The following is a 17,825-nucleotide window of genomic DNA, read 5'->3' on the forward strand; positions in this document are numbered from 1 at the left end:
AATACTTCACAGTAGATGTGCTCGTCCTGACTGGAGCTTTCTAAATGTAAACGATTACCCCTCAAACTAATGTAGGTAGTTCACCTCACACACTACTGGTGATTTTCTTTATCAATTCATCTGCCGATTATTTTAGTTTTAATCGTGTAGTCCTACTGCGCTGAAGCTTTAGTGTTGTTCCTCACTTCGAAGTCGCTTTGGATAAAAGCGTCTGCGTAAATCTAAAAATGCCCATCACAACTTCTCAGAACTGAATACGACATCTTAAAATGTCTTCGTTTTATTTGACTTGAAGTCTAAATATTTGGCACTGTTTCACTATTTTTGTCGGCCATTTTCCTGTTGATTGACCAATCATCTCAGTTTTTCTTACTACTGTAGGTAGTAACCGAATGTGCGAAGCTTTGCAGTTTCAATAAAAGCGGATAAATAAGGAAATGTTATCTATTCTTTATACCTTTTGCTCTGTTTTGGTTTTGGAAAGGCAAAAACAAAAAAAAAAAAAAAGCACCCTCCACATTGTTTTGAATTGTTTATCTAAAAGCCTGCTGCACTGAGGTACCATTGCTAAGCTATGATTAGACAATCTCTGACTGGGGGCAGGGTTTAGCACATGATCACTTTCTCTACTTTTCAACATTTGGCACTGCACGAGGTGATACAATAAATCAAAGAGTTAAAAACTTGATTGCCATTTTTTAATCACCTGTGGGTCTCCAAACTCTCTTGGATGTCCTTGGCTACATAAACTGTATATATATTTGTTTCTATTACATTTTTTAAAAATTTGGATATTAAGATTTCATTTTCTAAAAGTGCAAGCAAGCAAGTACAAATAAAGCAAAAGCGCTTGTGGCCAAATCTTTTTTTTTTTTTTTTTTCCTGTTTTTATACAGAATTTAAATTTTAGTTAAAGGCCAGAGTTAAAAAATATACTACAAAAGTGTCTTAAAAACAGGAAGATAAGCAAATTGGTATTGCTGTAGCTTATCAATTATTAGTAATAAATTTCCAAGCTGGAAGGGGGGGGGGGGGCGACAATACACACTACACAGAGACAAAGAGGACAAATGAAGCAAAACAAATGCAGGATATGCACATGAACGACAGTAATGGAAGATATTGTCCTTTTTGTTTATAAGTGCTATAAACAATATCGTCACGTCCTGGCCTCCACTTCTCACTCATCATCGCTCTTGCTCTTGTCTGACTGATCCTGCAGAGAGAGGGAGATTAAGAGCATTAGGAGGGAGGGAGATTTCAAGGCAGAGGGGAGGGGGATAACGCCGTGTGATGAAGGTTTATTGTCTGTAAAGAGCGTCAACAAGAGGCAGCGTAGGTCATCTGGAGCTGAATATATCAACACTGAAATAAGCTCTTCAGAGGGAAGAGGGTTTGAAGGTGAAGTCAGTGCCCTATTCCTCACATCCTCTCCTCCTGTTAGACTCTGTTTCTGGGCAGACGCTGACAAGAAGAGCGGTGAAGAAGCACCAGGACTTTAGAAAGACCTCTGAGAAATTCAGGAGGGAAAGTTCAGTTCGTAATCTGCAGTGAGGAGGAAGAGAGATAAACAGAAAGAGACAAGACTTTCCTTTGAAGACGCTGCACAGAGGCAGATTATGTTACCACCATGACTGATAGACAGCTGAAGAAATCACTCGCTACATTTATATTCACAGAGTAATGTGGCTTTTGGCCATGCTTTGGTGAGGCTCTTATTTTAGCTGAGCGGTTTACATTGACCTCAAACACCTGGCAGTTCAGCATCACTCCAGGCATGAATAAAAACACTCACACACCACACAACTGAGAACAGATCTAATGACGGGGAAACTATTTCTAATCCCTGTAATATTAAGGTAGTGTTCAGTGCTGCTTTTAATGTATTTTTCCTCCTGCTAAGGTGGACTCGTACCTGTGTGTTAGCAGGGGGCAAACACGTCTCTGTTGCTTAAGATACAAGTGAAACATTAAGTATAAAGACACCAGAACATTGCGCAGCAGGTTGTAACACTCTGACTCAAGTTGTCTTGGCAGCGGCTATTCTGTATCAAATAAATGTATAATAATATAATAACACATCTCTGTTTCATCTGAAGTAAAGTAACTCCTAACCATCTTGAATTTTCAGACTTCTGGCTCATTGTGTAGAAAAAGAAATGAATGACTTTCCCCAACATGTCACGCCGGAGCCCAAATAAATAATTCAAAAGAAAAGAACCAAAAAAAACAAACAAACAAACAAACTCCTGACCTTGTCAAGTCCGGCTGAACGAGTCAATCAGCACAACTTTAACTGGCAGCAGGGACAAAGCTTGCAGCAGGTAACTCTAACCACAACACAGGCATTGAGAAAGTCTTTACACCATGGACTGTTTCACTTTCCTGCATCAGTAAACATCAACAAGTTAGATTCTGTTGAGCTGCTGCAATTGATATAAAATCTTAATACAATCAGCAATAATAAATTATATGGTGCTGCAGGTTTTATCACCCTGTTTTTTTGGACACAGGTTAGTATTCAGGTAGTAAATGTATGAATGTATTGTAAACAGCTTACAACTATAAAATATATATGAACTACGTCTCCAGAAATATGCTTTCACGTCTCATCCTCTTGGAATTGACCTGTGTCTAACAGGTGCTGTCTTTAAGCCTGGCACCTGAAGTGGATATGATGCTAAATTTATCACTGTCTTTGTATTTTCATACAGGCTTCGCTCGTCGACCTTTTCACACACTCTTTAAATAAAGAGCCTTTTAGAAGCCAGGTACCTGCCAATCAATAGGTGCTTAGATGTGAGGAGTTCTGCTCTCAAAGGGAAGACACACAAGGACAGCAAATGCCATCTGCTGACAGAGAGAAGTCAGGGTTGTCGATACTTCAGGAATGAGAGGTTTCCCGACAGAGTGTGTGACTGACAGTATTAAAAGGCAGATGGCTCTAGGACAGTGGTCAGCAACTGGCGGTCCGCGGGCTCATTACACTTTTATCCACGTTGAGAGTGAACGACAGACACGACCCTGTCACATCAGGAGCAGCACACAGCGCCTGGTTCTGCAGTAGATCTCAGTCATAGCAGAAACAGTTACCCACAGAATCACTTCCTCTTTAGAGATTTTGTCTACAAAATAAAAACGCAAGAATGTTTTTTTTTTCTGAAATTCTATAGTTCAAACAAGCTTCCTTCTTTTATTATGAAAGGTTCTGACAGGAAGTTCCAAAGGTTCTGTCACTTGCTTGATGGACCTCTGAAATAGCAGACATATGATGTGATATGAAAAAATTAAAACAGTTCAATGAATCAGTCATATGTATATATGCGACTGTGGCCACACAATAAATTAAATTTAAGTTGCATTTTAATGAATCAGGTTCTTAAAATTAGCCTCTGATTATGATCTGGCCCAACATGTAATGGGTTAGGAAGAAACTGGCCTGAGGCCAAACTTACTTGCCGACCCCTGATCTAGGATGACATGTTGGGACTATGGCCTCTACAGCGATGGAGTTCATTGAATAACTCAACACAAATACAGTATGGTGTTTGTGACTGTGTGTGCATATAAATGTCTGTGCAGTGAATGTTATGTGATGTGAAAAACATCTGAAGATAAAAAACAAATGTGTGATGAGTGGAGATGGTCCCTTATGATGCTTGTTCCACCTTTAAGTTTAGTTTTATTTCTGTGTCCTGCCAAACATCTGGCCCATTACAAGACACTGCTATTTAACCAAACTGTGATATACAGTATATACGAAAGAGATTACAAGTACTCATGCATTCTTTAAAATAACACATTTATGTGGAAATAAAACCTTTTCACAGAAAACAGAAAAAGCTGATGAATATTAGTATTTATCTTGTTAATGGCTTTTTTCTTTTTTCTCCCAGGCTTCGCTCAAACTCAGTCTTTGTGCATCATCTATTTCAACAATGTCAGTATCTCGTTTTGGTCAAACTAAACTGCACAGAACTCAAAACAGAACTAATTTTCTACATTACCCAGACACAGGCTGTGTAGAAAAATGGACGTACACTCTTAGCCTTAAAGCTGCATTCTATCTAATGACGATCAGGGGGCGACTCCACTGGTTGTAAATAGAAGTCAGATTGTATTTAAGTCTATGGGAAAATGTCTCTACTCCTCACTTGATTTATTACCTCAGTAAAAGTTTACGGTCTCAGTCTCTAGTTTCAAGTCTTCTTCATTACAACATGATGTTCATTTTTTAAATTATGGTCCATTTAGAGGAAAATAGACCATAAAGCAGGGTATGCATCAGGGCAGTGGTTCTCAAAGTTCTCAATTTATTTTCACTATAATTCCATCCATGAATAACACAATGACAGAATATATGACTGTTCTGTCCATGGCTTTCAAACACTTCCTGTAATAAAACATCTAAAAACTAAAATCTTATCATGTGTGGGACTCTGGGAAAAAATCTTATCAAATGGGGGTCTGTGGTCTAATCTGTGTCAGTTTCCTTGATGTGAAAAAGTTTGAGAACCACTGGACTAGGGCGGGGCCTGCTCTGTGACTGACCACCTGTAGCACACACACCATCCTGCCTGACAATCAGGATAGAGGACAGAGCAGGTCAGATCCACCCCTCACTCCTCCTCAGCTCCACCTTCTCCTACAAATGTGGTTTCTTCTGGTTTACCTTTGATATATATATATATATATATATATATATATATATATATATATATATATATATATATATATATATGCGTGTGTATACACACACACACACACACACACAGTCAAGCCCGAAATTGTTCATACCCCTGGCAAATTTTGACTTAAGGTTACTTTTATTCAACCAGCAAGTTTTTTTCTTGATTGGAAATGACACAGGCATCTCCCAGAAGATAATAAGACGATGTACAAAAAAGTGGCATGTCCAAAATTGTTCATAACCTTCTCAATAATCAATAGAAAAGCCTTTATTAGCTATTACAGCAATCAAACGCTTCCTATACTTGCTGACCAGCTTTTTGCATGCCCCGATTCACCAGGATGGCCTTGGTGGTGATCCTTGGATTCTTTTTCACCTCTCTAACTATCCTCCTGGCCAGCACAGGTGTCACTTTTGGCTTCCGACCACATCCTCTGAGATTTTCTACAGTGCAGAATGTCTTGTATTTTTTTAATAATACTTTGCACTGTAGCCACTGGAACTTGAAAACATTTAGATATGGCCTTATAGCCCTTTCCTGACTTGTGAGCAGCCACAATGCACAGCTGCAGGTCCTCATTGAGCTCCTTTGTCTTAGCCATGACTGTCCACAAACCAACTGCAGAGAGCTGCTGTTTTTCCCCTGTTGAGTTGATTAAAACAGCTGTTCCCAATGAATCAGGGTAATTAGGATGCTTTAGAACAGCTTGGACTGTTTGGAATGGTATAGAACTTTGGATTTTCCCATAGACTGTGAGAGTTTGCAAAGGGTATGAATAATTTTGGACATGCCACTTTTTGTTCAAATGTAAATAAAAGCTGAGAAATTATTGTTTCCAAAATGATGCCTCATGTACATTGTCTTATTATCTTCTAGGAGATGCCTGTGTCATTTCCAATCAAGAAGAAACTTGCTGGTTGAATAAAAGTAACTTTAAGTCAAAATTTGCCAGGGGTATGAACAATTTCGGCTTGACTGTATGTATGTATGTATGTATGTATGTATGTATGTGTGTGTGTGTGTGTGTGTGTGTGTGTGTGTGTGTGTGTATATATATATATATATATGTATATATATATATATATATACACACACACACATATTTGTTTAGCTCATACGTCATCAGCACACTGCCCTTTACTGAGCAAACACAGCTTCTCTGAAAATGTTGAGCTGTTATTTGCTGATATGTTATTTAAAAAATGCCTCATCAAACCCAGAGTTGTACAACAATGACCAGTCGACACCAAAAATCTGCTAAAAACATATCTTTCCTACTTTCTTCCACATCAAACAACCAAATCCATAACTGAGACACGCATCTCTTCCAACCTTTAAAACGGCTTGATGCAGCTTATCACTGTGCAACAAGAAGAGAAGGACGCACACTCATTTTTATTTATAGTGTCTTCTAAAGCTGCCTCAGTGTGTCACATCTCTTCTCAAACTACTGTTCAGACTAAATTTGAAGATTAACTCTTGATAACCCACAAATTAACACTGACCGTGGACAGACTGAATCCAGTGCTTTGCATCATATAAAAGGAATAAACAACAAAGAACCTTAAAAAGAGATCTTGATCTATTTTAGAGCTGCAACAATTAGATATTAGAGAAAATTAATCAGCAGCTGTTTTCATAATTGATTAATTGTTTAAGTCATTTTCAAAGCAAAGAATTTAAACATTTGCTATTTAAAGCTTCTGCAATATCAGGACTTGTTGCTTTTCTTTGTCATGTGAATAGAAAACAAGCTGTTTCAATACACTCTCCTGGGCTTTGGGAAATTATAGTGGAAATCTTTTACTATTTTTTTTACATTTTATGGACAAAACAATTCATTGATTAATGGAGGGAATAGTCTGCAGATAATGACAACGTTCATGAGTTGCAGCCTTAATCTCAGTGAAACTACCTGATTAAATAAAGGTTGTACTGGTTAAACTGCAACAAGTAAGCACATTTCCATATTCTGTTCTTAAAGCAGCTAATGAAGATGGATGTGCAGCTGTGGCACAGGTTTGCACTCAGAGCTTTCTAGTTGTCAAGTGAAATTAAAGGTGCCCTGTGGTGTTTGCTTGTAAACAAACCGAAGTTACATTCAGTGACACACTGAGTGGATCCTTAAGGGCTCAGATAAACATTCGGAGCATTTCCTTCCACATTTAACGTTTGCTAAATTAATTTTTTTTTTTTGAATATTTTTAATCCTGCAATGTTTACTTGTTTGCTTGCTTGTTTTCTTCTTCTCTGGCTTTGTTGATGCATTGTTGTGGCATTATATTTCCCTCAGGTGTCACTCAGGAAGTTAATTTGAAAGTTTTGCTTTTGCTTTTTTTAACCTGGATGTGGAGGCTGTCTCAGTCACACCCGGATTAATAAAAATGTCACCTTGAGTTTAAGAATCTCCCCAGTTCCCCAGAGTAATTACGAAAAGTGAAGTTTGTCATTTTAGTTTCAGAATATGATCATGTGTCAGCTGTTTGATGGAGATCGGCAGATGCAGGAAGTGACAAGTTACATCGTTCATTCAGTGCCTGCTGTTCTGTCATGGCATTGAATCTACAGGTCATATCACTAAGAAATCCACTGAGTGAAACTAAGATGGAACAGAGAGGAAAGTATTACATGACCAATAGGAGAAGCAGAAGGGGCGGGGGGTACATTAGAGGCGGTTGTCATGGCTTTAATTTAATTCCCCATTGCTGGTTTCATTGTATGCTGCCAGCAAATTAGATGATGTCGGACTGTTTGGACAAGTACACTGAAAAGGATAAACCCAATGGAAGGTGGGTATTACACTGAAATACAATCCTGCCTGGGAGACGGATGCATAACAGAATATTTAATGTTATGAAAACAAAGACCAATTAATCAGTTTAGAGATTTTGCTCTGTGGCTCACTGACATTTACTTTACTTACTTTACTTGAGGACATTTTAAAAAGCCGTGTGAAACGTGCTTTAATCCTTCACTTCACTGTGACACTGATGTCTGTTTGGCTCTTTGTGTGTCACTGTAAATGCTGAAGTTCTGGATGACCCAGTAGACTGGTGTTTTCTTTCCTCTACAAACACTTCAACAGCAGTTCACCAGACATCTCAGGTGTGAGACAGCTGCTGATTAGACAGCTGGAGGGAAACCAGGGGGACAATCTGGATTTAGATCCACCGTGCTAGAGACAGATTGCCAACAGCATCATGTTCCAGAGGATAAACTGTGACTCTGAGCTTCCCTAAGCTTTGGTAGCTAATGTTATTGAAATAATTTCATAGTTGTAATTTATGTCAGTGTCACATCCATATAAATGTTTAAGGTTTGCTTTACAGTGAGGTATGAGCCTTTCATTGTGTAATTGTGGTTGAAAGGTGCACTAACGACACAGTAAACTGCTGTGAAGGTGAATGGCCTACATTATCGTCCTGGTCCTCGTCGCTGTCGTCGTCGCTGACCACCGGCTTGGCCTTCCCTCGGCTTTGCCTCTTCTTGCCTTTGTCATGGCTCCGCGCCTCTTTACTCAGCTTGATCTTAACCCGCACCGACTTGGCTGAATGAAGCACAAGGGGAAAGCAGGCATAACTGTAAAGTTCAACTAAACAAACTCACAGCTGGTTTTGTCATTGACAGAAAACATACATTACACTCGTCTTAAAGTTTCTTAAGGGCTCAAAACATGTTGATTATACCTGGAATCCCTGATTTATGTTTAACCCATAATGACATAGTCAAAATATGTTTTTAGAAATGTAATCCAAAAAAAAGCTTCCACTCTCTTCCCTACAAGATCTGCAAACTTGGATTTGGGCACTTCCTCTCAAGCTGCATCAGACTGGAGTATTTATTTTTACTAATATTTTACTTTTTTTTTTTTAACTGATACAGATACAGAAAAATTTTATTTTTAAAAGTTTGAAAAGATGATGTTTACATGTGAGATAAAATTTGTGAGTAATTTCAGGAATTGAACAAACCCTCTATTTATAACTTTTTCTGGAGTGTTCTACTGGTTCTCTGCTGCTGTGCAGGGCCAGGTCAAATCTCCAAAGAATAAGCTATAAAACTGACTTGTTTTCTTTTAAAAACAACTGTTTCCAGGGTCATAAATGTATTTTTTGCCCAATTAAAATATATATTTTCCCCCATCGAGAGCATTTTTTTTTCTTCCCTCTGTGCGATGTTAGGGTTATCAGAACAGCATTCACTGGGTTTACAGTGTAGAATTTAAGTGAGATGACACACGTGTATCGGTGCATGCACGTGTGTGTGTGTGTGTACTTGTAAATGCTACATAGTGAGGACTAAGAAAAGTATTTTCCTAACAGAGTGAGGACATTTTGCCTGGTCCTCACTTTCTGAAACACCGTTATAGGGCTTCCTCAGGGTCAAGACTTGGTTTTAGGGTTGGGGTTAGATTAGGGTTAGAGTAAGACATTCAGTTGTGATGGGTAGGATTTGTGAAGGACATGTCAATGATTGTCCTTACAATAATAGAACAAAAGTGTGTGTGTGTGTGTTTGTTTATGTTTTTGGTTTTGCATGCGTGTCCTAAAAACAGTACACCTCACCCTCAGCCTCTGACTCATCATCGTCGTCATCATCCTCATCACTGTCATCATCACTCTCTTCGTCCTTGGCAATCTTCTGCCTGGCACTCTTGAACACAGACTGAAGGACAATGGAGTCCTCGTATATCTGCAGGAAAACAAACAAGACCAGATTTTATAAACAGTTCCTCGAACAGGAGGAACGACTTGGTACTGGGAAGAACCTGCAGCACAAAAAAGGGAGTGAGGGTAAAGATAGTAAGAAAGAAAATATGAAGTATTAATACACAGAGAATAGATTAAAGGGCTACAAACAGAATACACACAGGTAAATATGAGCTAACTGAACTAAAATAACCTCTGCGTTTTAACCTGTTAGTCTTCTCAACTAGTTGGACTAAAGAGGAGGAAAAAGTCAAGCCCTGAAAAAAGAAAAGAACAGTATATGGGTGTCAGACCATGTGTAATGGATTACAAATTATTTTCTTTTTTATTTAACCAATTGATTGTTTGTTCATTCTTACTTATAAATAGTAAAAAATGCCCATAACATGTCCCCAGAGTCCCAGGATGACACCTATTGATTTGTCCATCTCCAACAGCTGCAGGTTTTCACATTAGAGAAGACGTGACTGCAGAATGTTTGGAGTTTCTGTCGATGATGAGATGCACCCCCTGTGTATTCACAGCATCACATATTTCATTAATGCAGCCGAGTGAGTGGATGCCAGTCATAACATTCTGTCTTTTTATATATGGATGACGCATCACACTCACGATACTCAGAGAGCCAAGGTTATGCAAATTTACTAAGTGTTGCCAAGCGAGCTCATCTGGACGACTGAGACAACCCACTTACACATGAGCATGTAGATGAGTCCACGGTCAGGACAGGAGGGGGCAGGCGTGAAGACTTCCAGCCTGTAAAATGTTGCCCTTTAAACATTACCTCAGGCAGCAGGACGTCACAGCGTCCACCATCCAGAGAGAGAGTCTCTGATAAGATGAAACAAAACCTTGTCCTTTTCTCTGAGCACCGTGCTTCTCCTCACATGGACGGTGACGTGCAAACGTTTCAGGCACTAAAACAGTTTTTATGCCTCCACAGCAGCGACAGGGCCGGAGGAATTCTGTTTTTGGGCTGTCCGTCCATCCCCGTCTCATGAACGCAATATCTTAGAAACGCCTTCAGGGAATGTCTTCAAATTTTGATACAAACTTTTGGTTGTCAAAGGTCACGGTCAAGGTCATGGTGACCTCATGCTCTTGTTAATGCGATATATAAGGAATACCTAAAGGGAATTTCATTACATCTGACACAAATATTTGCTTAGAATCAAGGATGAACTGATGGTAACTTGGTGGTCAAAGGTCAAAGGTCACTGTGAGATGACACTGAAACATGTTTTTGGCCATAATTTATAATTTCATACACTAATTATGACTCAGTTTAATACATATGTCTCTTCACTGTGACATCATAATGTTCTGCAAAAACACCCCTTGTTATTATTCAATGCTGTAACTTAAGAATGGGAGATTGTGACCTTATTTCCTGCAACTTGGCAGGTAGGTGGTAATTCTAGTTTTCTATCAATTAAAAACAGAAGAAAACAAATTAAAATCTGTGCTTTGCCTTTAAAACTGCATCAGTTCTCTTGCACACAGTTCTTCAAGGTACTCAGCAGGACGGTTGTTCCATGGTTCCTCTGTGGATTTGGGCTGTCTCAGTGTCTTCTGTCCCTTCATGTGACCCCACACTGACTGAACAGGACCTTGCTGTCCAACATAACTAAAAGCTGTAGGGTGAAAAAACTGCGAGGTCCACTACTGAGCACAGATTAAACACCTTAGGAACAAAAGATGGATTAGATCTCATGGTTCCTGAGGGAACATCAGCATCACGCTACTCAGAGAACCGTGGTTACGCCTAAAGTAAGTCAAGTTTTCCTTGATTCTTCGAAACTGTTAACACAGCAGTTAATAGTTTCTCTAGACTTAAGAGTGAAAACCTGCAGACTTCTGGCTCCTCATCACACACGGTTCAACCCCCAAATGAAAAATTAATGATTAATTAGGCAAAAAACTACAATTCCACAGCTGGATTTCTGACCTGGGATCCCTCCAGGTTGAAGGTCTGGGCGTTGTGACAGAGCAGCATCACGTCCTTCTCCAGGTCTCCCACATTCCTGTATTTATGATTTCTCACACGCTCCTGTTGACAGAAAAACACACTCATCCCAGTCAGGCTCTGAGAGGCTTCAGTTAAGGTGATATATATATATATATTTATAGTTAAGGTTGCCATGTTTTCACCAGACGACCATACGACTCTAAACACTTCAGATTCTCTTTCTGTTTTCACATCTTTATCTCTAACAAAACCAAATAAATCATCTAATTTATTAAAGCTACTGTACAAAATAGCATTTACAATATCATTGGTCTGTTCGACTCATATTTGTGTTCCTACCTAAGTTATCATATTCTTTATACCTTGATCTTTTTGAAGTCCACAGGTTTTCTGATCAGCTCATAATATTCTGGGAGCTCCTTCCTGGATGGTAGTTGGACAAAGACCTCGCTCAGTTGTCTCCCTGCCCTGGAAATGAACAGAAAACATTTCAACATGCTAATTAGATTCATACACCACCCTGTCAGCTGGCAGATCCTCAACTGAAACTCCCTTTCCTTTGTTTTGAATTCTTAAATATTAATGATTAAAACATTCAAATTCTGTGAATATAAATGTAAAAATATGCAGCACCTCCATGTAAATCTACAACATATGATTCAATTTTCCTGCAAAGCTACTGAACTACAGTATTATGTGAAATGACACTATTATGGTTTTAATGTGAAACCTGAGCTATTTCAGCAGCAAGTTACAATAAGATACAATTATTCAAAAAGTGGCTATGAGAGCTGTAAGTTTAAGGAGTTTAATGTGCCTAAACATTAGGAGCAACTGGGGTTCAGTGTCCTGTTCAAGTTTAAATACACGCCATGTCACACAAATGCAGAAAAATGTATGAACAATATATAACCTGACTGGACATGGGTAGTGGTGTGCATTGTTGTTTGCCACAATCCATTTGCCGTATGACCACTGAGGAGGAAAGTTTCAGATTCTACACAGTGGCTTTAAATGGCAAGAAGTAAATGAGACTTCTGCTAAATTAACAGGGTGGAGTTTTTAAAAAAAAGGATAAAGCTGGTTTCTATATTCCACAACTTTTTCTACCTCATACATGTCACCTCTCACAAAGACCACTCAGGTGTGCAGGAGATTTCTGATGAACAGGAATATTAAGAGAAAATCATGAAAAAGGCAAAGTTAGCGGAAACAAAAGTTAAACTACAGTGTTTAAACTGTTAATAGATGTTTTTAAATCTTAAATTTTACCTGTTTCATTTAAGTAAATTAATCAATTCCAAGATTTATCTTTAAAACAAACCCACTGCCTACACACTGCAGCAGCAGAGAAATTGAGCCTGATTTCAAGGCTGCTGATCTCATGACTTGGATATTGTTCAATCACCACACTGCGGTGCCTCTGCACTCTGAACGTGCTGTGAGCTTAGATCCACTGTGCAAACTGTGCTGAAACCACAAAGGTGGATGGTATGTTTAAAATGGGCTTTTACATCTGTGAAGTGTAAAGTGTGATGCCTGTCACTGCAGCATTATGTCACCAGGGGCCTCTGGGACCAGAACCAGGTTTTGACTTCAGTGGAAGACACTGGGATTAAGGGGAATGAGATTTCTGAAGGCTTTGAACTGTTTTTTTTTTTCTTTTCCAATGGCTTGTGATAGCAACACGGGAAAACCACTGCTCATTTCAAAACAATGTGTGTGTGGAATCCTAAGTTTGAAGTCCCAGTGATCTCTGTGGCCATGTTTAAAAGAGACCTGTTCACAGCTCATCTGTCTCATGGAGGACGTGGAGCCTCGACTGCTGGCTGACTCCACTGAAGAGATAAGAGTTTATTAAACTCCAGTTAGCTCTAAATCAAATTGAAGTTGCTCTCACATTTGCTTTCTGCAGTTTGGAGGTGTAGTTTGTTTAATGTGGAAACAGCAGTGCAACATTGGAATCCAAAGTCCTGGAGTGGAAACTCCGAAACCTCCCAGCCTAGTGAAGTGAGGGGAGCCAGAGCGATGATTGAGATGCTCTGGGAAGAACAACCATCAACTGGAGGAGGAAAGAATCTGACTGCTGGAAAGGCAGGAAGCAGTTTCCTGGCTTAGTTCTCAGCCAGGGCATATTTGAGTAATGGGAACATGAATGCACATGTTCCTCCATCCACGGGTGTATATAACAGACAACACACAAGAAAGAAATAAAAAAGCTCAGACACAACACAGTAGACCACAGACACACAAATACTCTCATACACTGACTTTCAGGAGTGTTGGACTGAAAGAAAACAGGGCTGTTTATCTCACTGTACTGCTCCTAAGACATGACTTCATGTCTGTTTTATTTATTCTGCTGACCAGAGAGAAATCTGAGAAAACTTTCCACTGGATGATCAAGGCATGGCATATTTGCTACAGTCTCACAAACAGAGGTGCTGCTCTGAACTCAGACGTACGGCTCAACAATTAATCAAAATATTATCAAAATCACAGAACGGCCAAATGCAATATCCAAATCGCAGGAGCTGCAATTTTTTGATAAAGGTAAAATGTGTCACAACATACCATTATAAATGGAGCACTGTGGTGCTGCAGGGACGCCCCGGCCTATAAATCACATTCTCCAGACGTAAGGTAATATGCTGGTTTGGTACAGATCCCAGCAAAAATCACATCATCATTGTTTTCAATTTCAATTCCACTAAAACAGTGACTAATCAATAATTACTATTTATACTTTATTATATAATTATCATATTTTTGTTGTAAGATATGTCATTTATTACATCACAATATCTGTAAAAATAATTGCAATGATTTTTTTCTTTTGCATATCATCCAGCCCTGATCAGAAGAACATTTTTTCGAGATGTATAGTAACAAACACAGAACAGACCCTAAACAGAGCAGAGCCACAGCACGCAAATTTAATGCAAACAAATCTGTAATGCATGTAAAGGCACCTCTGCATCAAAAAGCATTCAAATGAAGTTTATTATCTGCGTTAAATCACAGTTAACAGACTCAGCAGGGCTGTGACGTTATCAACAAACTTCATCTTTGTTAAAAAACAGACAAGTGAAAGCCACAGGCGTCTGCTCCATGAAATCAGTTTTACTTTAATAAGCTGCCTACAAAACTTAATTTTTCAATCTCATTCTCAGCAGCATGCCAACAGAGGAGCAACCAGGGATTGCTAAAGGCCAAACAAGCTGCCTACACTGGGCCGATAGTAACACGCCACCCTGCTGATCTCTGTCTCACTTGGTGCAAAGCCTGCATCATATCCAGCTTCATACCAAAGCTTTGAGACTATAATAACTTCCACATTCACAGACGACCACCACCTAATTAACCCAAACAACTCTGCTCTCTCTGTCAGTGTAAATGTGTTCGGTTCCTCTCTGCCGCTGTCTGTAACTGGCCTTGTTGGCAAAGAGGGACCAGCAGAATATTTTCAAAAACACATTTGGTTTTGTTAAGGACTGTCAAATACTGTGGTGCTACACACACCAGATGCTGGTTGTTGATTTGCTGTGAGGGAGATGATGCCAGAAATAAACTGGGTTGGCAGTTTTAATCGATACAAATTCCTAAAACTAATGCAGTCTAATGCAGCAGGTACCTGTACATCCCACTGTCAATATGGTTCTACTGTTCAGGTTTTGCTGAAAATGTTTTAGAGTAGATGTGATTCATCTCAGCCCATTTGAAAAGGCTGGAGGTTGTGATGCTACTGAACTGCACTGAGTTAAAAAATTGCTGCAAAAACAACATCCTGTGTGGACGAGATCAATGCAGCTGCACAGGTTGTTTCAGGTCGACTAACACAAATAACAATTCTTCAAACTTCTTTGAAATCCGGAAACATGACCATGTCAGACTGAATGATGCAGTGACATGAAACAGCCGTTCAGTCTGATTCATCTCAATGAGGAAACTCTCCTTACCCATCTCTGTAGTTGATGACCGTGTCGATGATGGTGTTCATTTGCTTGGTGAGTTTGGGGGGGTTGGGGGAGAGTTTCTCAGCTGGTGGACGCCCTCGTCGCTTCTTGGCCTTGCTGCCTCCATTGTCTCTGCTTGACGAGTCCTTGTCCTGACGTCTCTTGCGTTTGCGCTTTTTCAGCCGGATCTCCTCTTCCATCTCTTCCAGGTTTCCATCCTCGATGGCCTGGAGCCAGAGCAGGGAGCAGAGAGGCAGGTTAATCTTACATCACTTCCCACATGTGAGTGGGAACTGTGGAATCATTGTCAATCAACGTACAGTTTTCACAGACCATATCCATCTTCAGATTTACAGAGCCCCAGGCAACAGGAGAATAAATGACTTGACAGCAGAAAGTACTTTCACTGACTGTGGTATTTTAAACTCTGGATGTCGAGCTGCTGTAGATGTGCTCTTTAATCTCTTGATGAAGTTCTCACATCATCATTTTCTGCTGTTAAACATGATTGCTGTTTTATTGTTTTTTTCTTTCTGTTTTTATTTTATTTACGCCTGCTAAGTCGTGCATGCAAATCCCAATGCTTCTCACATCTGTTGACAAAGTGCCAAAAGATCTGAACCATTTAAGGACTGATTTGCATTTTTTAAATGCCTAAGAATTACACACAAACATGAAAGCTGCTTATTTGAGTGTTGGTCACAAGAGCTGATACAGTTTATTCTTTATGCAAAATGTTTTTTTTTTTACTGAAAAGGGATTTGGATAAATCTTTTAAAAACAAAACTCTATTGTTTTTGACTAATTGTCTGTTTGTTTTGCTGCTGTTGTCTGCACATCTGCACACGTTCAGCTGATTCTATCATCTTATCATTTGCCTTGTCTGTTTGTTTTGTTTGGGCTGTTGTTGTCACTTCTTAAGACTCTACACCACAATCAATGGTTTTCAGTAAAGTATATTATTTTAATCTACTTTCATTTCTGTGGTGTATTGTGGTTTTATGAGAGTGAAAACTGACTGTTTTAATTACACTGCACACGTAAAAGCCTAAGTAGGGCTAATAAGAGCTATAAACTCTCTATGCAACACATCAGTTTCAGCTCAGTATTAGAACGATGCTCAATTGTACTGTCCCTATCGAATGAATAAATAAACTGAAAAAAAACAAAAACAAAATAAATACAATCTTAAAATATTGGAATTAATCTCTGCTTCTTGATATTTGATTCCAAACCCAACTCTAATGTCGATCTATTCTATGCCTGTAGTCTTGTCATGATTTTTTTCCTTCCTCATCAGAAACACAGTTTCTAAGTCTCTAAACATTCTCACTATTTTGATTAGAGCCTCTCTGAACCACAACTCTTCCTCTTCCTTTCCTCAGCCTCAAAGTTTCTTTGTTCTATTCGTGTTTTCCCTGAAACACCTGAGCCTCAGTCGATAAAATGGATCTGCAGGTCTGAGCTGCCTCTCCAGGGAAATGCGTCACAGGATATTTGGTGTGGGTGCTTGGGTGCCATTAATATCAATAAGGCATTAATTATAGCTCAGACTTGTTTTGTTAATAATGGATAATAACTTGCTTGGTGCTTAAAAAAGATGTACTTGATTTACAATTAAATAGTCCCATGGTTTTCATTCTTCTTCTGCAAGTACAAAAAACTTGTTGCAGAGGTTCACTACATTATTACATCATGACACTGCATTATTGTAATGGCATAAGATATCGTACTATTCATAATACTACAACAACACTATTATACCATCACATTAAGATCATAAAAAATGATGTTTTTTTACTTTTTTTCTTAATGTTACAAATCCCCTGAAGACAACAGGTTTTCTCTCTCTCTCACCATCTTGCTGGTGTAAATACTCATTAGTGAAACAGATGTGTATTGGGAAGCACTGAGAGACAGACAGATGAATAAATACATTATAATAGGTGTTTCTAACAATTTCTTATTATGATATTTTTATGTTTTTTCTCTTTTATTTCTGAGAAGAAGATTCTCAGACTTTACCCGCAGCCACTGCTTTTCAGTCAGTGTGTCACTGTAGTCCACGTCCCGACGGCAGCGCGATCCTCGGCCGAACATCTTCTCCTCCTCCTCTTCGTACGTGAGCCGTTCCACCTCGGCGTCGTCTTTGATGATCCAAGAAGGCAGCTCGTCCTCCTCCATTAGACGCGGCTTACGCTTCGGGTTTCTGGCGTCTTCCCGCCGTCTGTCCATGTCCATGCGCTGGTGGAGGAAAGTGGGAAAATCACATCAGATCAAGCAGCAGATTATAGAATATATACAAATGGAGCCCATAGATTTGTACTTGCGTCAAGGTTTGATTTCCATATCAGCATCAGATTCCTGCTGCATCACTAGATGACAAATCGTACATAATCAGGCCATATTGTGCTTTAATTATGTTCCCCAAGTTTCTGTGTTTACATTCTTAGTGACAGTGGGACAAACAGGCACTAATATACCTGGAGTTACGATATAT

The 17,825-nt window shown here is 39.2% G+C and overlaps 1 protein-coding gene across 2 annotated transcripts in view; it reads right to left on the reverse strand.

The window, feature by feature from the left end:
* Positions 1 to 863: 863 nt before the first annotated feature.
* Positions 864 to 17,825, reverse strand: part of smarca2 (SWI/SNF related BAF chromatin remodeling complex subunit ATPase 2) — a 54,841-nt gene continuing 37,879 nt past the window's right edge. The window contains exons 28-34 of one of the 2 annotated variants that reach the window (XM_071483904.1): positions 17,351 to 17,569; positions 15,329 to 15,552; positions 11,732 to 11,837; positions 11,349 to 11,450; positions 9,257 to 9,383; positions 8,105 to 8,238; positions 864 to 1,216 (exon numbers count right to left, since the gene is read on the reverse strand). In XM_071483904.1, the coding sequence (XP_071340005.1) occupies positions 1,181 to 1,216; positions 8,105 to 8,238; positions 9,257 to 9,383; positions 11,349 to 11,450; positions 11,732 to 11,837; positions 15,329 to 15,552; positions 17,351 to 17,569 (948 nt within the window). In that variant the 3' untranslated portion in view covers positions 864 to 1,180. The remainder of the gene's footprint in view (positions 1,217 to 8,104; positions 8,239 to 9,256; positions 9,384 to 11,348; positions 11,451 to 11,731; positions 11,838 to 15,328; positions 15,553 to 17,350; positions 17,570 to 17,825) is intronic. The other variant, XM_071483903.1, reaches the window with a different exon arrangement.

Source organism: Trachinotus anak, unplaced genomic scaffold, assembly GCF_046630095.1.
Source record: "Trachinotus anak isolate AG129_WGS33_773 ecotype Australia unplaced genomic scaffold, CSIRO_AGI_Tana_v1 ptg000008l, whole genome shotgun sequence".
Classification (NCBI taxonomy): Eukaryota; Metazoa; Chordata; class Actinopteri; order Carangiformes; family Carangidae; genus Trachinotus; species Trachinotus anak.